The sequence below is a fragment of the Oncorhynchus gorbuscha genome, linkage group LG15 (genome assembly GCF_021184085.1).
Source record: "Oncorhynchus gorbuscha isolate QuinsamMale2020 ecotype Even-year linkage group LG15, OgorEven_v1.0, whole genome shotgun sequence".
NCBI classification, from domain to species: Eukaryota; Metazoa; Chordata; class Actinopteri; order Salmoniformes; family Salmonidae; genus Oncorhynchus; species Oncorhynchus gorbuscha.
In genome coordinates, this window is record NC_060187.1 from 38,110,419 (window position 1) to 38,129,200 (window position 18,782).

General features: G+C 40.4%; 1 protein-coding gene across 2 annotated transcripts in view; it reads left to right on the forward strand.

Annotated features, from left to right (window-relative positions):
- si:dkey-110c1.10 (unconventional myosin-Vb) overlaps positions 1-18,782 on the forward strand; it is a 38,440-nt gene that overhangs the window by 4,128 nt on the left and 15,530 nt on the right. For both annotated transcript variants that reach the window (XM_046301102.1, XM_046301103.1), the window contains 26 exons: positions 120-345; positions 477-590; positions 690-802; positions 887-1,155; positions 1,285-1,366; positions 1,493-1,633; positions 1,950-2,081; positions 2,194-2,277; positions 2,584-2,733; positions 2,928-3,025; positions 3,296-3,382; positions 3,613-3,939; positions 4,087-4,243; positions 4,983-5,222; positions 8,066-8,290; positions 8,385-8,478; positions 8,564-8,712; positions 8,873-9,094; positions 9,224-9,324; positions 9,429-9,543; positions 9,644-9,752; positions 9,867-9,989; positions 10,061-10,212; positions 10,703-10,789; positions 18,189-18,312; positions 18,453-18,759. In XM_046301102.1, the coding sequence (XP_046157058.1) occupies positions 120-345; positions 477-590; positions 690-802; positions 887-1,155; positions 1,285-1,366; positions 1,493-1,633; positions 1,950-2,081; positions 2,194-2,277; positions 2,584-2,733; positions 2,928-3,025; positions 3,296-3,382; positions 3,613-3,939; positions 4,087-4,243; positions 4,983-5,222; positions 8,066-8,290; positions 8,385-8,478; positions 8,564-8,712; positions 8,873-9,094; positions 9,224-9,324; positions 9,429-9,543; positions 9,644-9,752; positions 9,867-9,989; positions 10,061-10,212; positions 10,703-10,789; positions 18,189-18,312; positions 18,453-18,759 (4,028 nt within the window). The remainder of the gene's footprint in view (positions 1-119; positions 346-476; positions 591-689; positions 803-886; positions 1,156-1,284; positions 1,367-1,492; positions 1,634-1,949; positions 2,082-2,193; positions 2,278-2,583; positions 2,734-2,927; positions 3,026-3,295; positions 3,383-3,612; positions 3,940-4,086; positions 4,244-4,982; positions 5,223-8,065; positions 8,291-8,384; positions 8,479-8,563; positions 8,713-8,872; positions 9,095-9,223; positions 9,325-9,428; positions 9,544-9,643; positions 9,753-9,866; positions 9,990-10,060; positions 10,213-10,702; positions 10,790-18,188; positions 18,313-18,452; positions 18,760-18,782) is intronic.

The following is an 18,782-nucleotide window of genomic DNA, read 5'->3' on the forward strand; positions in this document are numbered from 1 at the left end:
AAAAGCATGTATTTTGCATATAGAAAATGAGTACTATATTATATCAGTATTCAGTTGTAAAGGTAATAGCTAAAACAGTGTAATGTATGGTATTTGTAATTCTTTCCTTTACTCTTTAGTCCATTGGGAATGCTAAGACTACACGCAATGACAACAGTAGCCGGTTTGGGAAGTACATTGAGATCGGCTTCGGACGGAAGGGGGACATCATCGGGGCCAACATGAGGACGTACCTGCTGGAGAAGTCTCGAGTCGTCTTCCAGGCGTCACAGGAGAGAAACTACCACATCTTCTACCAGCTGTGTGCTTCTAGAGACCTGCCAGAGATGAGAGTCCTCAAACTGGGTGAGACTGGACCACAGTGTATTCAGGGACGTATTAACAACGTCAACAGCAGGGAACGAATGAACGTCAAGGGGTCTAGCCGTGTATTTCAGAATGTGTCTCATTACGTGTTATGATGTGTGTTTCTGTAGGTGGTGCGGAAACGTTCCGCTACACGAACCAAGGAGGGGAAGATTCCATGCAGATCCCAGGCACTGATGATGTGGTAGATCTGGAGCGCACTCGCAATGCTTTCACCATTCTAGGTATACAGCTTCTACATTAAACACGTCTATGCTAACATGTTCACTCTGACTGTAGTGGTATGCAGTTTGAACGTGCCGGTGTTGTGTGTACTCCTCCAGGTGTGCCTCCGGACCAGCAGATGGAGCTCTTCAGGATCCTTGCAGCTGTTCTGCACCTGGGCAACGTCAACATCCAGGCCAGTGGGAGAGGTGGTGATCGAAGTTACATTGATGTAAGATTTTTAGTTTTTTCTGACATTTTTGTTCAGTATTTCCCTAAAACTCTCACATAATTCATTAAAATATTCCATAACCAGGGGGAGGAGCGTTCCCTGTCGGTGTTCTCCAAGCTGCTGGGGGTGGAGAGGACCCAGATGGCCCACTGGCTGTGCCACCGCAGGCTGACCGTAGGGGGAGAGCTGCTGGTCAAGCCCATGCCTGGTCAGCAGTCCCTAGAGGCCCGGGATGCCCTGGCCAAGCATGTGTACGGTCAGCTGTTCACCTGGACAGTGACCCGGCTCAACTCAGCCCTCCGAGCCCAGAGCGAGAAGCCCAAGTCATTTATTGGGGTGCTGGACATCTATGGGTGAGTAGAAAGGGCAGGGGGTCACACCTTAGATGAAATTGTTGTTATACCTGTAATTACTGTAATGACTGTAGCAACAACACATTATTAACATGTTGATTTCCCTTTTTGTCCATTTCTCTTTGGCAGGTTTGAGACATTTGAAAGGAACAGTTTTGAACAGTTCTGTATAAATTACGCCAATGAGAAATTGCAGCAGCAATTCAACAGGGTGAGTCACCAAGTGTGTGTGGGGGGTTGGACATCAATATGAATGTGAGTCTGTGTCCATAAACTTGTTATCCTTATGTCCCCTCGGTAAACCCTTGGTCTCCCTCTCCTCCCCTCACTCATGCAGCACGTGTTCCAGTTGGAGCAGGAGGAGTATGTCCGTGAGGAGCTGCCGTGGAGCAGGATAGAGTTCAGTGATAACCAGCCGTGCATCGCTCTCATCGAGGGACAGCTGGGCCTGCTCGACCTGCTGGATGAGGAGTGCAGGGTCAGTCAGTCACAGTCCTGGTTTCTATCAAGACCACATTGTGTTGTGCCTGGTTTGTGTTCATGTGTCCAAACCGGTTTGAAATACAATAAGTACATGTACTCAGGATTTGCTGTGCATCTAAATCATCACTGAGTGCACTGACAAGCCATGAACGCCTTGTGATGGATTTGATCCCCAGCAAGTCCTGCCAGAAATGTTTTCCTCCTACTAAAAGTCAAACTTCAAAGTATTTATATAAAAAAACAGAAGATTTATCAAATGTACATTGATCCAGAAAAACCTGACCTCCCATGGTGTCTGTTTCCTTGATCAGATGCCCAAAGGTTCAGAGGAGAGCTGGGCTAGGAAGCTGTATGATCAGCATCAGAGTAACAACCCCAGTCCACACTTCCGCAAACCTCGAATGTCCAACACTGCCTTCATCATCCTGCACTTTGCTGACATGGTGAGCTAGTTATATTAGCCAGAGTATATTAGATGCCTCAGTTTGACCTGTTTGCAGAATGTGCTGGTTGCTGTAAAGTATTTGACTTAAACTTTTTTATTTTGTTTGTCAGGTCCAATATGAATGTGATGGGTTTTTAGACAAGAACCGGGATACAGTTTTTGAGGAACCCATCAACATCCTAAGAGCCAGTCAGGTATCACCTGTCAATGTTTTACATTACAACTCTGATGATCTGCATTCACACAGTGATGATCTGCAGCTTCCCCTGTCAGATGTCTTGGCTCACTTTTCTTACCTCCCTGTCAGTTTTGAGTGCATCTGAAGAGTAGAGGAATTTGAGGGAGGCTCTCTGAGGAACCAGATTTCAGCTGTCCACTTTTGTCGGACTGGGGTGAAATCTAGGCTGAGATCAAGATCCTAGGGTGAAATGGAGGACAGTAGAGGGAGAGATGAGGCCTTATTAACATACTGTAACCCTGTCTGCCTGTCTCTCCGTCAGTCTGAGCTGGTGTCTGAGCTGTTCCAGCAGAAGCCAGTAGGGGGCAGTCTGTCCCTCTCAGAGGGGAAGTCCTCTTTGTCCAATGGCAGTCTGCGCTCTGGCCCTGGGATGAGAGCTCAGCGGGAACACAAACTCACTGTGGGCTTCCAGGTACTGTATGCCTCCCCCTGCTGTGGCCAAGCAACACCATTCGTGTCCAGCTTTTAACAGTTGACAGAATGTATTTGTTTGAAGTAATAATGTCTGTATTACTTCATCCATGGCTCGTTGCATGTTGTTGTATGTTCTATGGACTTTAGGACAGGAGTGTGAGTTTGTGTGTTCCTCCATGTTTCTTCAAACAGTTCCGTCAGTCTCTGCAGCTGCTGATGGACACTCTGAACAGCACCACCCCCCACTACATCCGCTGTATTAAGCCCAATGACCTCAAAGAGCCTTTTATGTGAGTCAGACCCCTGTGCTCCTGCCATGTGTGTGTGTTTGTGGTGGGGGAGGCATGTGTGTGCGGTGTGTTAAACAGTGTGTATAATGTGTGTATTATGTGGAGAGAGGTGTGTGTGTGTAGTATGATAAACAGTATGTTATCTGTGTTTGTTGGGTGTGCAGTGTGTATTATGTGTTGCGTTGTGTGTATAATATCAATATTGTCAGTAGGGGATTGTGTGTGTTTGTGTGTGTGTGTGCAGCGTGTTAAGCAGATTTCCCCTCTCAGGTTTGACCCTAAAAGGGCCGTCCAGCAGCTGCGAGCCTGTGGGGTGCTAGAGACCATACGCATCAGTGCTGCAGGCTACCCATCCAGGTACACAGCACATTTAACATCAGCTTCACCTCTGGAATATTCACAGATAAACCCATCACATGCACAGAAAACAAATACATAGTAGCATAGTTATTTCACAGATGCAGAACACTGTATCTGTCCTGTAGCCACCAACATTTATGAAAAACGCACAATTAAAGATCTCAAGAGTATTTGTACTCACTCTGTGAAAATGTGTCCCTCTCTTCCTTCCACCATCTTGGTTCCAGGTGGACTTATGCAGAGTTCTTCAGCCGGTACCGGGTGCTGCTGCGCGGGGGTGGGGTTCAGACTCAGGAACAGATCCAGGCGTTGTGCCAGAGGGCCCTGCCGGAGCTCATTCCAGACCCGGAGCAGTATTGCTTTGGGAAGACCAAGGTGTTCTTCCGTGCTGGGCAGGTGGCTCTGCTGGAGAGGCTGAGGGCAGAGAGACTGAGGGCGGCCGGGGTGGTCATCCAGAGCTGGGTCAGAGGCTGGCTGGGCCGCCGGCGATACATCAAGACACGCTGGGCAACACTCACCATCCAGAGATACACAAGAGGAGCCCTGGCTAGGCGGTGAGAGCAGAATGACTGACTATGTGACCCAACAGCACGTCAATCTGCTTTACTCTTCATACTGTCATGTAGTACAGTGTGTCTCAGCAGTAGGCTACCTACATTTGTCCAACTATTTAAGCGACTGTTCTGTTCTGTGTGATCTAGGCTGGCAGACCTTCTGCGCTACACCAAGGCAGCGCTGATCATCCAGAAGACATACCGTATGGTGGCGATAAGACAGATGTTTCTGATGATCCGCGAGGCCACCGTCACCATCCAGGCTTTCACCAGGGGCTCGCTGGCACGACGCCAATACAGACGGGTGAGGAAACGCTGGCACGAAGGCCCCAGAATCTTTTTTTATCAGTGCATCTAATGTTTTTATTTACAGCTTAAATATAAAATGCATTTCATACATGTGATAACTTGAACCTCCAGAGATAACTCAAGTCAAGGCAGGGCTCCAGCCCCAGGAACTATTCCTCAGTAATATCAGATCCAGATTATAGACTATCCTGATACACTGAGTGTACAGGAACACCTTCCTAATATTGAGTTGTGTCTCCTTTTGCCCTCAGAACAGCCTCAATACATTGTGGCATGGACTCTCTCTCATTCCACAGGGATGCTGACCCATGTTGACTCCAGTGCTTCCAACAGTTGTGTTAAATTAAATTAACGGGATGTCCTTTGGGTGGTGGACCATTCTTGATACACACGGGAAACTGTTGAGCGTGAAATACCCATCAGCTTTGCAGTCCTTGACACTACCTACTACTTGACTGGCACCCACTACCATACCCACTGAATGGCACACACACACAATCCTTGCCTCAAGGCTTACAAACCCTTCTTTAACCTGTCTCCTCTCCTTCATCTACACTGATTGAAGTGTATTTAACAGGTGACATCAATAAGGGATCATAGCTTTCATCTGGATTCACCTTGTCAGTCTATGTCATGGAAAGAGGAGGTGTTCCTAATGTTTTGTACACTCAGTGTCCTTAATCATAACTGTGTGCAATAATATAATGCATCCCTTCTATCTTCTCCCTCCCCAGGTGTTGGCAGAGCGGGCTGCGGTGTTGCTCCAGTCTGCAGTGCGTGGCTGGCTGGCCCGCCTTGCTTACAGGAGGGTGAGGGCCGCCATAGTGTTGATGCAGTGTTGTGTGAGGCGGCGGGCTGCCAGGAGGGAGCTGCTGAAGCTGAAGGCAGAGGCTCGCTCAGTGGAGAAGTTCAGAGAACTCAACAAGGGCATGGAGGTCAAACTGATGCAGCTGCAGCTCAGGGCCGACCAGAAGGTGAGATGCGGGTGTCATGGAAGGTGATGAGAAAGGGATGGGTAGAGGTGTAGAAGGGTGGAGAAGGGTGAGAAGGGGATGGTGAGTGGGCTTACAAGAAGATGGGTGGTTTTGGATGGGTAGAGGAGACCAGGTGTTTCTAGGGGGCTGATGAATTTTGATGAACTGTTTAGAGGTTTTGGTACATCCAGAGTGGAAAAATAAATGTGCAAAATGAATAATACAGAAGTGAACCTTTATGTGTGTGCTTATGTGGGTTTAGGTGTGTGTTTATGTGTGTGTTTGTGTGGGTTTATGTGTGTTTTATGTGTGTATTTGTGTGGGTGTATATCTGTGTGTGTGTGTGGGGGTTTAGGTGTGTGTTTAGGTGTGTGTATGTGTATGTTTGTGTGGGTTTATGTGTGTGTTTGTGTGTGTATATGTGTGTGTGTGTGTGTGTTTGTGTGGGTTTATGTGTGTGTTTGTGTGTTTGTGTGGCTTTATGTGTGTGTGTATGTGTGTGTTTGTGTGGGTTTATGTGTGTGTTTGTGTGTGTATATGTGTGTGTGTGTGTTTATGTGTGTGTGTTTGTGTGGGTTTATGTGTGTTTTTATGTGTGTGTGTGTATGTGTGTGTGTGTGTTTATGTGTGTGTGGGTTTATGTGTGTGTTTAGGTGTGTGTATGTGTATGTTTGTGTGGGTTTATGTGTGTGTTTGTGTGTGTATATGTGTGTGTGTGTGTGTGTGTGTTTGTGTGGGTTTATGTGTGTGTTTGTGTGTTTGTGTGGCTTTACATTTACATTTACATTTAAGTCATTTAGCAGACGCTCTTATCCAGAGCGACTTACAAATTGGCTTTATGTGTGTGTGTATGTGTGTGTTTGTGTGGGTTTATGTGTGTGTTTGTGTGTGTATATGTGTGTGTGTGTGTTTATGTGTGTGTGTTTGTGTGGGTTTATGTGTGTTTTTATGTGTGTGTGTGTATGTGTGTGTGTGTGTGTGTGTATGTGTGTGTGTGTGTTTATGTGTGTGTGGGTTTATGTGTGTGTTTATGTGTGTGTGTGTGTATGTGTGTGTGTTTGTGTGTGTATGTGTGTTTACGTCTGTGTATGTGTGTGTTTATGTGTGTGTGTTTATGTGTGTGTATGTGTGTGTTTGTGTGGGTTTATGTGTGTTTTATGTGTGTATTTGTGTGGGTGTATATCTGTGTGTGTGTGTGTGGGTTTAGGTGTGTGTTTATGTGTGTGTATGTGTATGTTTGTGTGGGTTTATGTGTGTGTTTGTGTGTGTATATGTGTGTGTGTGTGTGTTTGTGTGGGTTTATGTGTGTGTTTGTGTGTTTGTGTGGCTTTATGTGTGTGTATGTGTGTGTTTGTGTGGGGTTATGTGTGTGTTTGTGTGTGTATATGTGTGTGTGTGTGTTTATGTGTGTGTGTTTGTGTGGGTTTATGTGTGTTTTTATGTGTGTGTGTGTATGTGTGTGTGTGTGTTATGTGTGTGTGGGTTTATGTGTGTGTTTATGTGTGTGTGTGTATGTGTGTGTGTTTGTGTGTGTATGTGTGTTTACGTCTGTGTATGTGTGTGTTTATGTGTGTGTGTTTATGTGTGTGTGTCTATGTGTGTTTGTATGTGTGTGTTTATGTGTGTGTGCGTTTATGTGTGTGTGTATGTGTGTGTGTGTGTGTGTGTGTGTTTATGTGTGTGTGGGTTTATGTGTGTGTACATGTGTGTTTACGTGTGTATTTATGTGTGTGTTAATGTGTGTGTGTATGTATGTGTGTGTTTATGTATGTGTGTGTGTTTATGTGTGTGTTAATGTGTGTGTGTATGTATGTGTGTGTTTATGTGTGTGTGTGTGTGTGTTTATGTGTGTTTAGGTGTGTGTGTATGTGTGTATGTATGTGTGTGTATGTGTGGGTTTAGGTGTGTGTGTGTGTATGTGTGTGTGTATGTGTGTGTGGGTTTATGTGTGTGTTTATGTGTGTGTGTGTATGTGTGTGTGGGTTTATGTGTGTGTTTATGTGTGTGTGTGTATGTGTGTGTGTTTGTGTTGTGTATGTGTGTTTACGTCTGTGTATGTGTGTGTTTATGTGTGTGTGTTTATGTGTGTGTGTTTATGTGTGTGTTTATGTGTGTTTGTATGTGTGTGTTTATGTGTGTGTACATGTGTGTTTACGTGTGTGTTTGTGTGTGCGTGAATGTGTGTTTATGTGTGTGTTAATGTGTGTGTGTATGTATTTGTGTGTTTATGTATGTATGTGTGTTTATGTGTGTTTAGGTGTGTGTGTATGTGTGTATGTATGAGTGTGTGTATGTGTGGGTTTAAGTGTGTGTGTGTGTGTGTATGTGTGTGTGTATGTGTGTGTTTGTGTGTGTTTATGTGTGTTTGTGTGCATGTATGTATGTGTGTATGTGTGTGTGTATGTGTGGGTTTATGTATGTGTTTATGTGCATGTGTTTGTGTGTGTGTTTATGTGTGTGTTTGTGTGTGTTTATGTGTGTGTGTATCTGTGTGTTTATGTGTGTGTTTGTGTGTTTATGTGTGTATATATGTGTTTGTATGTATGTGCGTGTTTATGTGTGTGTTTATGTGCATTTGTGTGTTTATGTGTGTGTATGTGTGTGTTTATGTATGTGTGTGTGTGTGTGTGTGTGTGTGTGTGTGTGTGTGTGTGTGTGTGTGTGTGTGTGTGTGTGTGTGTGTGTGTGTGTGTGTGTGTGTGTGTGTGTGTGTGTGTGTGTGTGTGTGTGTGTGTGTGTTTATGTATGTGTATGTGTGTGTTTATGTGTCTGTTTACGTGTGTGTATGTATGTGTTTGTATGTATGTGCGTGTTTATGTGTGTGTTTATGTGTGTGTGTCCAGGCCAGGGAGAGCGGTGCTCTGAGAGAGACCCTCCAGGCGGAGCGTAAGGCCCACAACACTGAGCTGGACACCCTGCGGGGGGCGCTAGTTAAGCTGGAGTACCAGTTAGAGACCCAGCTCCAGACTCAGCAGTCTCAGCCCAGCACCGCCATCACAGAGGAGGAGACGGAGGAGAGGAGGAGGGCAGAGGAGAAAGCAGCCCAGGAGATCCTACGACTCACACAGGTAGGTCTTGTTGGTCCTAATGGATCCGAAACAGCTCTTGTGTTTTTCTGCAGAATAGTGGTATTTAAGATCTCTCCTCTTTCTCTGTTTACAGGAGGTGCAGGCCCTGCGGGTTGAGAGGGATTGTTTGGGGAAAGAGAAGGAGGATCTGACCACTCGATTACTGGAGCAGGAGACAGCTCAGGAGGGTAGGTCTATTCATAACAGGTATCTGTTTTCAGTGCGTCTCTTTCAATTGACTTTGAATCCTATGTTTTATGTCTGTGCATCCAGAGAGTGTAGTACAGGCTGTGGCTCAGGAAGGTAAAGCTCTGACAGCAGAGCTGGATGAGGAGAGGAGGAAGTACCAGGGTCTGCTCAGAGAGTTCACCAGGCTGGAGCAGAGATATGAAAACCTACGGGAAATGAGCATGCTCACTGAGGTACTCACACATTATATTCAACTCCATATTCCACTAGCCTGGGTGCCGGCCTTTCTGTTTTGCCTATGTGACGTATCAATGTAGCATTGTTGAGAGATACCCAGGTTATAATATTCAACCTCGCTGAAAAAGATGATATTTCTCTGTGTTACCGATGCAGCACTCTAAGGGCTACAGACGGACAGATTCAAACCAAAGCCTGATCATGGAGCCCCCATCTCCTTCCCCGATGTCGCCGCCCTTTTCCGGGCCCCCTACCTTCCCAGCCACACCTTCCTTCTTCGGCCCCCCTCCCTTCCCCTCTCCGGAGGAGGTGAGGAGGGTTAGTGTGACGTCCCCCACCGCAGAGAGGAGGGCCTGGCTTAACTCTGACACACTCATGGTGAGATGCCCTCCCTCCCTCTGGATGGCTCCCTAACGGGGAATCAGTAGGAGATGAGTGGTTCAGTTCTACTTGTCAATCAATCAATATGGCTCCTGTGGCTGAGACTGTGCTCTGTTCTTTACCCAGGACACGTTGATGGAGAATATGGGTGTGGCTAAAGACTCAGCCGGGAAGATGACCGGAGAAGACCTGTGGCACGCCTATGATGCTGTACGAGTGGCCAACAAGTCAGTCCTTATTCCCTGATCAATACGTTCACAGCAATATCGTTATGTTTGATCATTTAAAGAATACAGATATATTCTACCCCCTGTCTGTGTGTAACTGTCAGGTTCCTGGAGAACCAGCTGCGTAGCCAGCGCTCTCAGGAGGAGGCGGAGCTGGAGGCTCTGCGGCTGCAGGCTAAACGGACGTGCTCTGATCCCTCCCCCTCTGCAGACCAGCAGGTAGGGTCTCGTCAGGTGGACTACAGTGCAGATTCTGTTACTTTGAGCATCACCGCTGTAAACGTGTCATAATGGCCCTGCGTGTGTGCTCAATGTTCAGTACCTGGTGGGACTGGTGGAAGCCAGGGAGCAGGAGGTCTGCAGACTGAGGAGAGAACTGAAGGAGCTGAGACACACAGTCACACTCAGAAGACTACTGGCACAGACAGGTCTGGACAACACATAACTACATACTTGAAAAATGTCTTGACCGAAATGTCTACAAAATAAATGTGTGGAGGGACACATCGATATCGATCATACTTGTTTGCTCGTCCCCCTAGGCCCAGTGCTTTCCCAGTCCACAGAGGATTCCTCTGCCCCCCATACCAAAGCTGGGACTGTCACAGGGCTGCTGGAGTGTAGGAAGAGGGATGAGGCCAAGCTCATGAAGACTCTCATCACAGGTAGGACCCCTAACCCTAGCTCCATCTGTATAATTAGTGAATGTGCCCTCAAACCTCTGTGTTTGTTCCAGACGTGAGGGTGGACAGTGCCCTCTCCCTGCCCCCTGGCCTGGCTGCTAGTGTGCTGTTCCTGTGTGTACGCCAGGCAGACTGTAGCGGAGATGAAATCCGCGCCCGCTCTCTCTGCACTGCTGCTGTCACTGCCATGAAGGGGGCTCTGAAAGTGCGCACACACGCACGCACACACATGCACGCACACACATGCACGCACACACACGCACGCACACACATGCACGCACACACATGCACGCAGACACAGACACACACACGCGCACACGCACGGGCACACACACACACACACACACGCACACACACACACACACACACGCACGCACGCACGCACACACACACACACACGCACACGCACGCACACACGCACACTGGCATGCACACACGCACACATGCACGCTAGAACGCTGGCACGCACACACACACACACACACACACACACACACACACACACACACACACACACACACACACACACACACACACACACACACACACACACACACACACACACACACACACACACACACACACACACACACACACACACACACACACACACACTTCTCTGCTTTTCAATCATGGCTCTCTTACAGGTCTGTTTCTTACTCATTTGTTGTGTCTTTGTTTTCCCCTCCTATCAGAAACACTGTAATGATGTGGACATGACAGCACTGTGGCTGAAAAATGCCTGCCTTCTCAATGACCTACTGACCCAGCACTCCAAACAGGTAAGGCATCGACACCTCTCATCAAAATGTTACCAATGTCATGTTATTATCACTAAATCATGTCAGGAGTTATTATCACTAAATAATGTTATTAACACTAAATAATGTCAGGAGTTATTATCACTAAATAATGTCAGGAGTTATTATCACTAAATAATGTCAGGAGTTATTATCACTAAATAATGTCAGGAGTTATTATCACTAAATAATGTCAGGAGTTATTATCACTAAATAATGTCAGGAGTTATTATCACTAAATCATGTCAGGAGTTATTATCACTAAATAATGTCATTATCACTAAATAATGTCAGGAGTTATTATCACTAAATAATGTCAGGAGTTATTATCACTAAATCATGTCAGGAGTTATTATCACTAAATAATGTCAGGAGTTATTATCACTAAATAATGTCAGGAGTTATTAACACTAAATAATGTCAGGAGTTATTATCACTAAATAATGTCAGGAGTTATTATCACTAAATAATGTCAGGAGTTATTATCACTAAATAATGTCAGGAGTTATTATCACTAAATAATGTCAGGAGTTATTATCACTAAATAATGTCAGGAGTTATTATCACTAAATAATGTCAGGAGTTATTAACACTAAATAATGTCAGGAGTTATTAACACTAAATAATGTCATTATCACTAAATAATGTCAGGAGTTATTATCACTAAATAATGTCATTATCACTAAATAATGTCAGGAGTTATTATCACTAAATAATGTCAGGAGTTATTATCACTAAATAATGTCAGGAGTTATTATCACTAAATCATGTCAGGAGTTATTAACACTAAATAATGTCATTATCACTAAATAATGTCAGGAGTTATTAACACTAAATAATGTCATTATCACTAAATAATGTCAGGAGTTATTATCACTAAATAATGTCAGGAGTTATTATCACTAAATCATGTCAGGAGTTATTAACACTAAATAATGTCAGGAGTTATTATCACTAAATAATGTCAGGAGTTATTATCACTAAATAATGTCAGGAGTTATTATCACTAAATAATGTCAGGAGTTATTATCACTAAATAATGTCAGGAGTTATTATCACTAAATAATGTCAGGAGTTATTATCACTAAATCATGTCAGGAGTTATTATCACTAAATAATGTCATGTTATTATCACTAAATAATGTCAGGAGTTATTAACACTAAATAATGTCATGTTATTATCACTAAATAATGTCAGGAGTTATTATCACTAAATAATGTCAGGAGTTATTATCACTAAATAATGCCAGGAGTTATTATCACTAAATCATGTCAGGAGTTATTATCACTAAATAATGTCATGTTATTATCACTAAATAATGTCAGGAGTTATTAACACTAAATAATGTCATGTTATTATCACTAAATAATGTCAGGAGTTATTATCACTAAATAATGTCAGGAGTTATTATCACTAAATAATGTCAGGAGTTATTATCACTAAATAATGTCATTATCACTAAATAATGTCAGGAGTTATTAACACTAAATAATGTCATGTTATTATCACTAAATAATGTCAGGAGTTATTATCACTAAATAATGTCAGGAGTTATTATCACTAAATAATGTCAGGAGTTATTATCACTAAATAATGTCATTATCACTAAATAATGTCAGGAGTTATTATCACTAAATAATGTCAGGAGTTATTATCACTAAATAATGCCAGGAGTTATTATCACTAAATAATGTCATTATCACTAAATAATGTCAGGAGTTATTATCACTAAATAATGTCAGGAGTTATTATCACTAAATCATGTCAGGAGTTATTATCACTAAATAATGTCATTATCACTAAATAATGTCAGGAGTTATTATCACTAAATAATGTCAGGAGTTATTATCACTAAATAATGCCAGGAGTTATTATCACTAAATCATGTCAGGAGTTATTATCACTAAATAATGTCATTATCACTAAATAATGTCAGGAGTTATTATCACTAAATAATGTCAGGAGTTATTATCACTAAATAATGCCATTATCACTAAATAATGTCATTATCACTAAATAATGTCAGGAGTTATTATCACTAAATAATGTCAGGAGTTATTATCACTAAATAATGCCAGGAGTTATTATCACTAAATAATGTCAGGAGTTATTATCACTAAATAATGTCAGGAGTTATTATCACTAAATAATGTCAGGAGTTATTATCACTAAATAATGTCAGGAGTTATTATCACTAAATAATGTCATATTATTATCACTAAATAATGTCAGGAGTTATTATCACTAAATAATGTCATGTTATTATCACTAAATAATGTCAGGAGTTATTAACACTAAATAATGTCATGTTATTATCACTAAATAATGTCAGGAGTTATTATCACTAAATCATGTCAGGAGTTATTATCACTAAATAATGTCATTATCACTAAATAATGTCAGGAGTTATTATCACTAAATAATGTCAGGAGTTATTATCACTAAATAATGCCAGGAGTTATTATCACTAAATCATGTCAGGAGTTATTATCACTAAATAATGTCATTATCACTAAATAATGTCAGGAGTTATTATCACTAAATAATGTCAGGAGTTATTATCACTAAATAATGTCATTATCACTAAATAATGTCATTATCACTAAATAATGTCAGGAGTTATTATCACTAAATAATGTCAGGAGTTATTATCACTAAATAATGCCAGGAGTTATTATCACTAAATAATGTCAGGAGTTATTATCACTAAATAATGTCAGGAGTTATTATCACTAAATAATGTCAGGAGTTATTATCACTAAATAATGTCAGGAGTTATTATCACTAAATAATGTCATGTTATTATCACTAAATAATGCCAGGAGTTATTATCACTAAATAATGTCATGTTATTATCACTAAATAATGTCAGGAGTTATTAACACTAAATAATGTCATGTTATTATCACTAAATAATGTCAGGAGTTATTATCACTAAATCATGTCAGGAGTTATTATCACTAAATAATGTCATTATCACTAAATAATGTCAGGAGTTATTATCACTAAATAATGTCAGGAGTTATTATCACTAAATAATGCCAGGAGTTATTATCACTAAATCATGTCAGGAGTTATTATCACTAAATAATGTCATTATCACTAAATAATGTCAGGAGTTATTATCACTAAATAATGTCAGGAGTTATTATCACTAAATAATGCCAGGAGTTATTATCACTAAATAATGTCAGGAGTTATTATCACTAAATAATGTCAGGAGTTATTATCACTATATAATGTCATGTTATTATCACTAAATAATGTTTATTTTTTATTTTTTTTATCTCACCTTTATTTAACCAGGTAGGCTAGTTGAGAACAACTGCGACCTGGCCAAGATAAAGCATAGCAGTGTGAACAGACAACAACACAGAGTTATACATGGAGTAAACAATAAACAAGTCAATAACACAGTAGAAAATAATAAAATAGAGTCTAGAGGCGAATAATTACAATTTAGCAGATTAACACTGGAGTGATAAATGATCAGATGGCCATGTGCAGGTAGAGATACTGGTGTGCCAAAGAGCAGAAAAGGTCGGTAAATTGGGTTGGCTATATACCGATGGACTATGTACAGCTGCAGCGACCGGTTTGCTGCTCAGATAGCAGATGTTTAAAGTTGGTGAGGGAGATAAAAGTCTCCAACTTCAGCGATTTTTGCAATTCGTTCCAGTCACAGGCAGCAGCGAACTGGAAGGAAAGGCGGCCAAATGAGGTGTTGGCTTTAGGGATGATCAGTGAGATACACCTGCTGGAGCGTGTGCTACGCGTGGGTGTTGCCATCATGACCAGTGAACTGAGATAAGGCGGAGCTTTACCTAGCATGGACTTGTATATGACCTGGAGCCAGTGGGTCTGGCGACGAATATGTAACGAGGGCCAGCCGACTAGAGCATACAGGTCGCAGTGGTGGGTGGTATAAGGTGCTTTAGTAACAAAACGGATGGCACTGGGATAAACTGCATCCTGTTTGCTGAGTAGAATATTGGAAGCTATTTTGTAGATGACATCGCCGAAGTCGAGGATCGGTAGGATAGTTTTTACTAGGGTAAGTTTGGCGGCGTGAGTGAAGGAGGCTTTGTTGCGGAATAGAAAGCCGACTCTAGATTTGATTTTAGATTGGAGATGTTTGATATGAGTCTGGAAGGAGAGTTTACAGTCTAGCCAGACACCTAGGTACTTATAGATGTCCACTTATTCTTGGTCGGAACCATTCAGGGTGGTGATGCTACTCGGGCGTGAGGGTGCAGGCAGATGTAATATGTTATTATCACTAACTAATGTCATATGTTATTATCACTAAATAATGTCATGTTATTATCACTAAATAATGTCATGTTATTATCACTAAATAATGTCATGTTATTATCACTAAATAATGTCATGTTATTATCACTAAATAATGTCATGTTATTATCACTAAATAATGTCAGGAGTTATTATCACTAAATAATGTCAGGAGTTATTATCACTAAATAATGTCAGGAGTTATTATCACTAAATAATGTCAGGAGTTATTATCACTAAATAATGTCAGGAGTTATTATCACTAAATAATGTCAGGAGTTATTATCACTAAATAATGTCAGGAGTTATTATCACTAAATAATGTCAGGAGTTATTATCACTAAATAATGTCAGGAGTTATTATCACTAAATAATGTCATTATCACTAAATAATGTCAGGAGTTATTATCACTAAATAATGTCAGGAGTTATTATCACTAAATAATGTCAGGAGTTATTATCACTAAATAATGTCAGGAGTTATATTATGTCACTAAATAATGTCAGGAGTTATTATCACTAAATAATGTCAGGAGTTATTATAAATAATGTCAGGAGTTATTATCACTAAATAATGTCAGGAGTTATTATCACTAAATAATGTCAGGAGTTATTATCACTAAATAATGTCAGGAGTTATTATCACTAAATAATGTCAGGAGTTATTATCACTAAATAATGTCAGGAGTTATTATCACTAAATAATGTCAGGAGTTATTATCACTAAATAATGTCAGGAGTTATTATCACTAAATAATGTCAGGAGTTATTATCACTAAATAATGTCAGGAGTTATTATCACTAAATAATGTCAGGAGTTATTATCACTAAATAATGTCAGGAGTTATTATCACTAAATAATGTCAGGAGTTATTATCACTAAATAATGTCAGGAGTTATTATCACTAAATAATGTCAGGAGTTATTATCACTAAATAATGTCAGGAGTTATTATCACTAAATAATGTCAGGAGTTATTATCACTAAATAATGTCAGGAGTTATTATCACTAAATAATGTCAGGAGTTATTATCACTAAATAATGTCAGGAGTTATTATCACTAAATAATGTCAGGAGTTATTATCACTAAATAATGTCAGGAGTTATTATCACTAAATAATGTCAGGAGTTATTATCACTAAATAATGTCAGGAGTTATTATCACTAAATAATGTCAGGAGTTATTATCACTAAATAATGTCAGGAGTTATTATCACTAAATAATGTCAGGAGTTATTATCACTAAATAATGTCATGTTATTATCACTAAATCATGTCAGGAGTTATTATCACTAAATCATGTCAGGAGTTATTATCACTAAATCATGTCAGGAGTTATTATCACTAAATCATGTCAGGAGTTATTATCACTAAATCATGTCAGGAGTTATTATCACTAAATAATGTCAGGAGTTATTATCACTAAATAATGTCAGGAGTTATTATCACTAAATAATGTCAGGAGTTATTATCACTAAATAATGTCAGGAGTTATTATCACTAAATAATGTCAGGTTATTATCACTAAATAATGCCATTATCACTATTATTATTATCACTAAATAATGTCAGGAGTTATTATCACTAAATAATGTCAGGAGTTATTATCACTAAATAATGTCAGGAGTTATTATCACTAAATAATGTCAGGAGTTATTATCACTAAATAATGTCATTATTATCACTAAATAATGTTTATTATCACTAAATAATGTCAGGAGTTATTATCACTAAATAATGTCAGGAGTTATTATCACTAAATAATGTCAGGAGTTATTATCACTAAATAATGTCAGGAGTTATTATCACTAAATAATGTCAGGAGTTATTATCACTAAATAATGTCAGGAGTTATTATCACTAAATAATGTCAGGAGTTATTATCACTAAATAATGTCAGGAGTTATTATCACTAAATAATGTCATGTTATTATCACTAAATCATGTCAGGAGTTATTATCACTAAATCATGTCAGGAGTTATTATCACTAAATCATGTCAGGAGTTATTATCACTAAATCATGTCAGGAGTTATTATCACTAAATCATGTCAGGAGTTATTATCACTAAATAATGTCAGGAGTTATTATCACTAAATAATGTCAGGAGTTATTATCACTAAACAATGTCATGTTATTATCACTAAATAATGTCAGGAGTTATTATCACTAAATAATGTCAGGAGTTATTATCACTAAATAATGTCAGGAGTTATTATCACTAAATAATGTCAGGAGTTATTATCACTAAATAATGTCAGGAGTTATTATCACTAAATAATGTCATGTTATTATCACTAAATCATGTCAGGAGTTATTATCACTAAATCATGTCAGGAGTTATTATCACTAAATCATGTCAGGAGTTATTATCACTAAATAATGTCAGGAGTTATTATCACTAAATAATGTCAGGAGTTATTATCACTAAATAATGTCAGGAGTTATTATCACTAAATAATGTCAGGAGTTATTATCACTAAATAATGTCAGGAGTTATTAACACTAAATAATGTCAGGAGTTATTATCACTAAATAATGTCAGGAGTTATTATCACTAAATAATGTCAGGAGTTATTATCACTAAATAATGTCATGTTATTATCACTAAATAATGTCAGGAGTTATTATCACTAAATAATGTCAGGAGTTATTATCACTAAATAATGTCAGGAGTTATTATCACTAAATCATGTCAGGAGTTATTATCACTAAATCATGTCAGGAGTTATTATCACTAAATCATGTCAGGAGTTATTATCACTAAATCATGTCAGGAGTTATTATCACTAAATAATGTCAGGAGTTATTATCACTAAATCATGTCAGGAGTTATTATCACTAAATAATGTCAGGAGTTATTATCACTAAATAATGTCAGGAGTTATTATCACTAAATAATGTCAGGAGTTATTATCACTAAATAATGTCAGGAGTTATTATCACTAAATAATGTCAGGAGTTATTCATGGCCATGTAAGCTGCCCGGGGAAATACACCCCTAGTTATTGAGTTCATGGCAACAACAGCCATTACATACATACTTCAACATGTAATTGACAGACAGTATTTGTGCTTTGTCTCTAGAATGAGGATTTGGTTCCGTTGACCTCTGACCTGAGTGAGTTAAACCGTGCTCTGAGTGCCCTCTGTATCCAGGCCTATCAGCAGCTCCTGTACATCTCAGAAACCCGCCTGCAGCCCATCATTGGTAGGACTGACCAACTCCAGAACAATATCAAAACCAACCCAACCAGTCGACTAAATGTTTTATCATAGTTTGCTTTCATTCCACTACGTAACCCTTCAACAGTAGCTCCTGTTCCCCTGACCCACTCAATCCCTCCACAGTTCCTGCCATGCTGGAGAGTGAGATGATCCCAGGACTGTCTGGGTCGGGGGTGAAGCTGGGGAACTTTAGGAAGCGTGCGGGGTCTGATCCCAGGGCTGTAGAGAGGAATGCACGGGAGACCCCGAGTATGGCTGCAGTGCTGAGGGAGCTGGGTGCCCTCCACACGGCCCTGTCCCGCCAGGCCCTACCCCCCACCCTGATGGAGCAGGCCTTCCGTCAGCTCACCCACCTCCTTTCTGCCTCTGCCCTCAACAGCCTGCTGCTACGCAAGGACATGTGTAGCTGGAGCCGAGGCTTGCAGATACGGTCAGAGGACAGAAACACACACA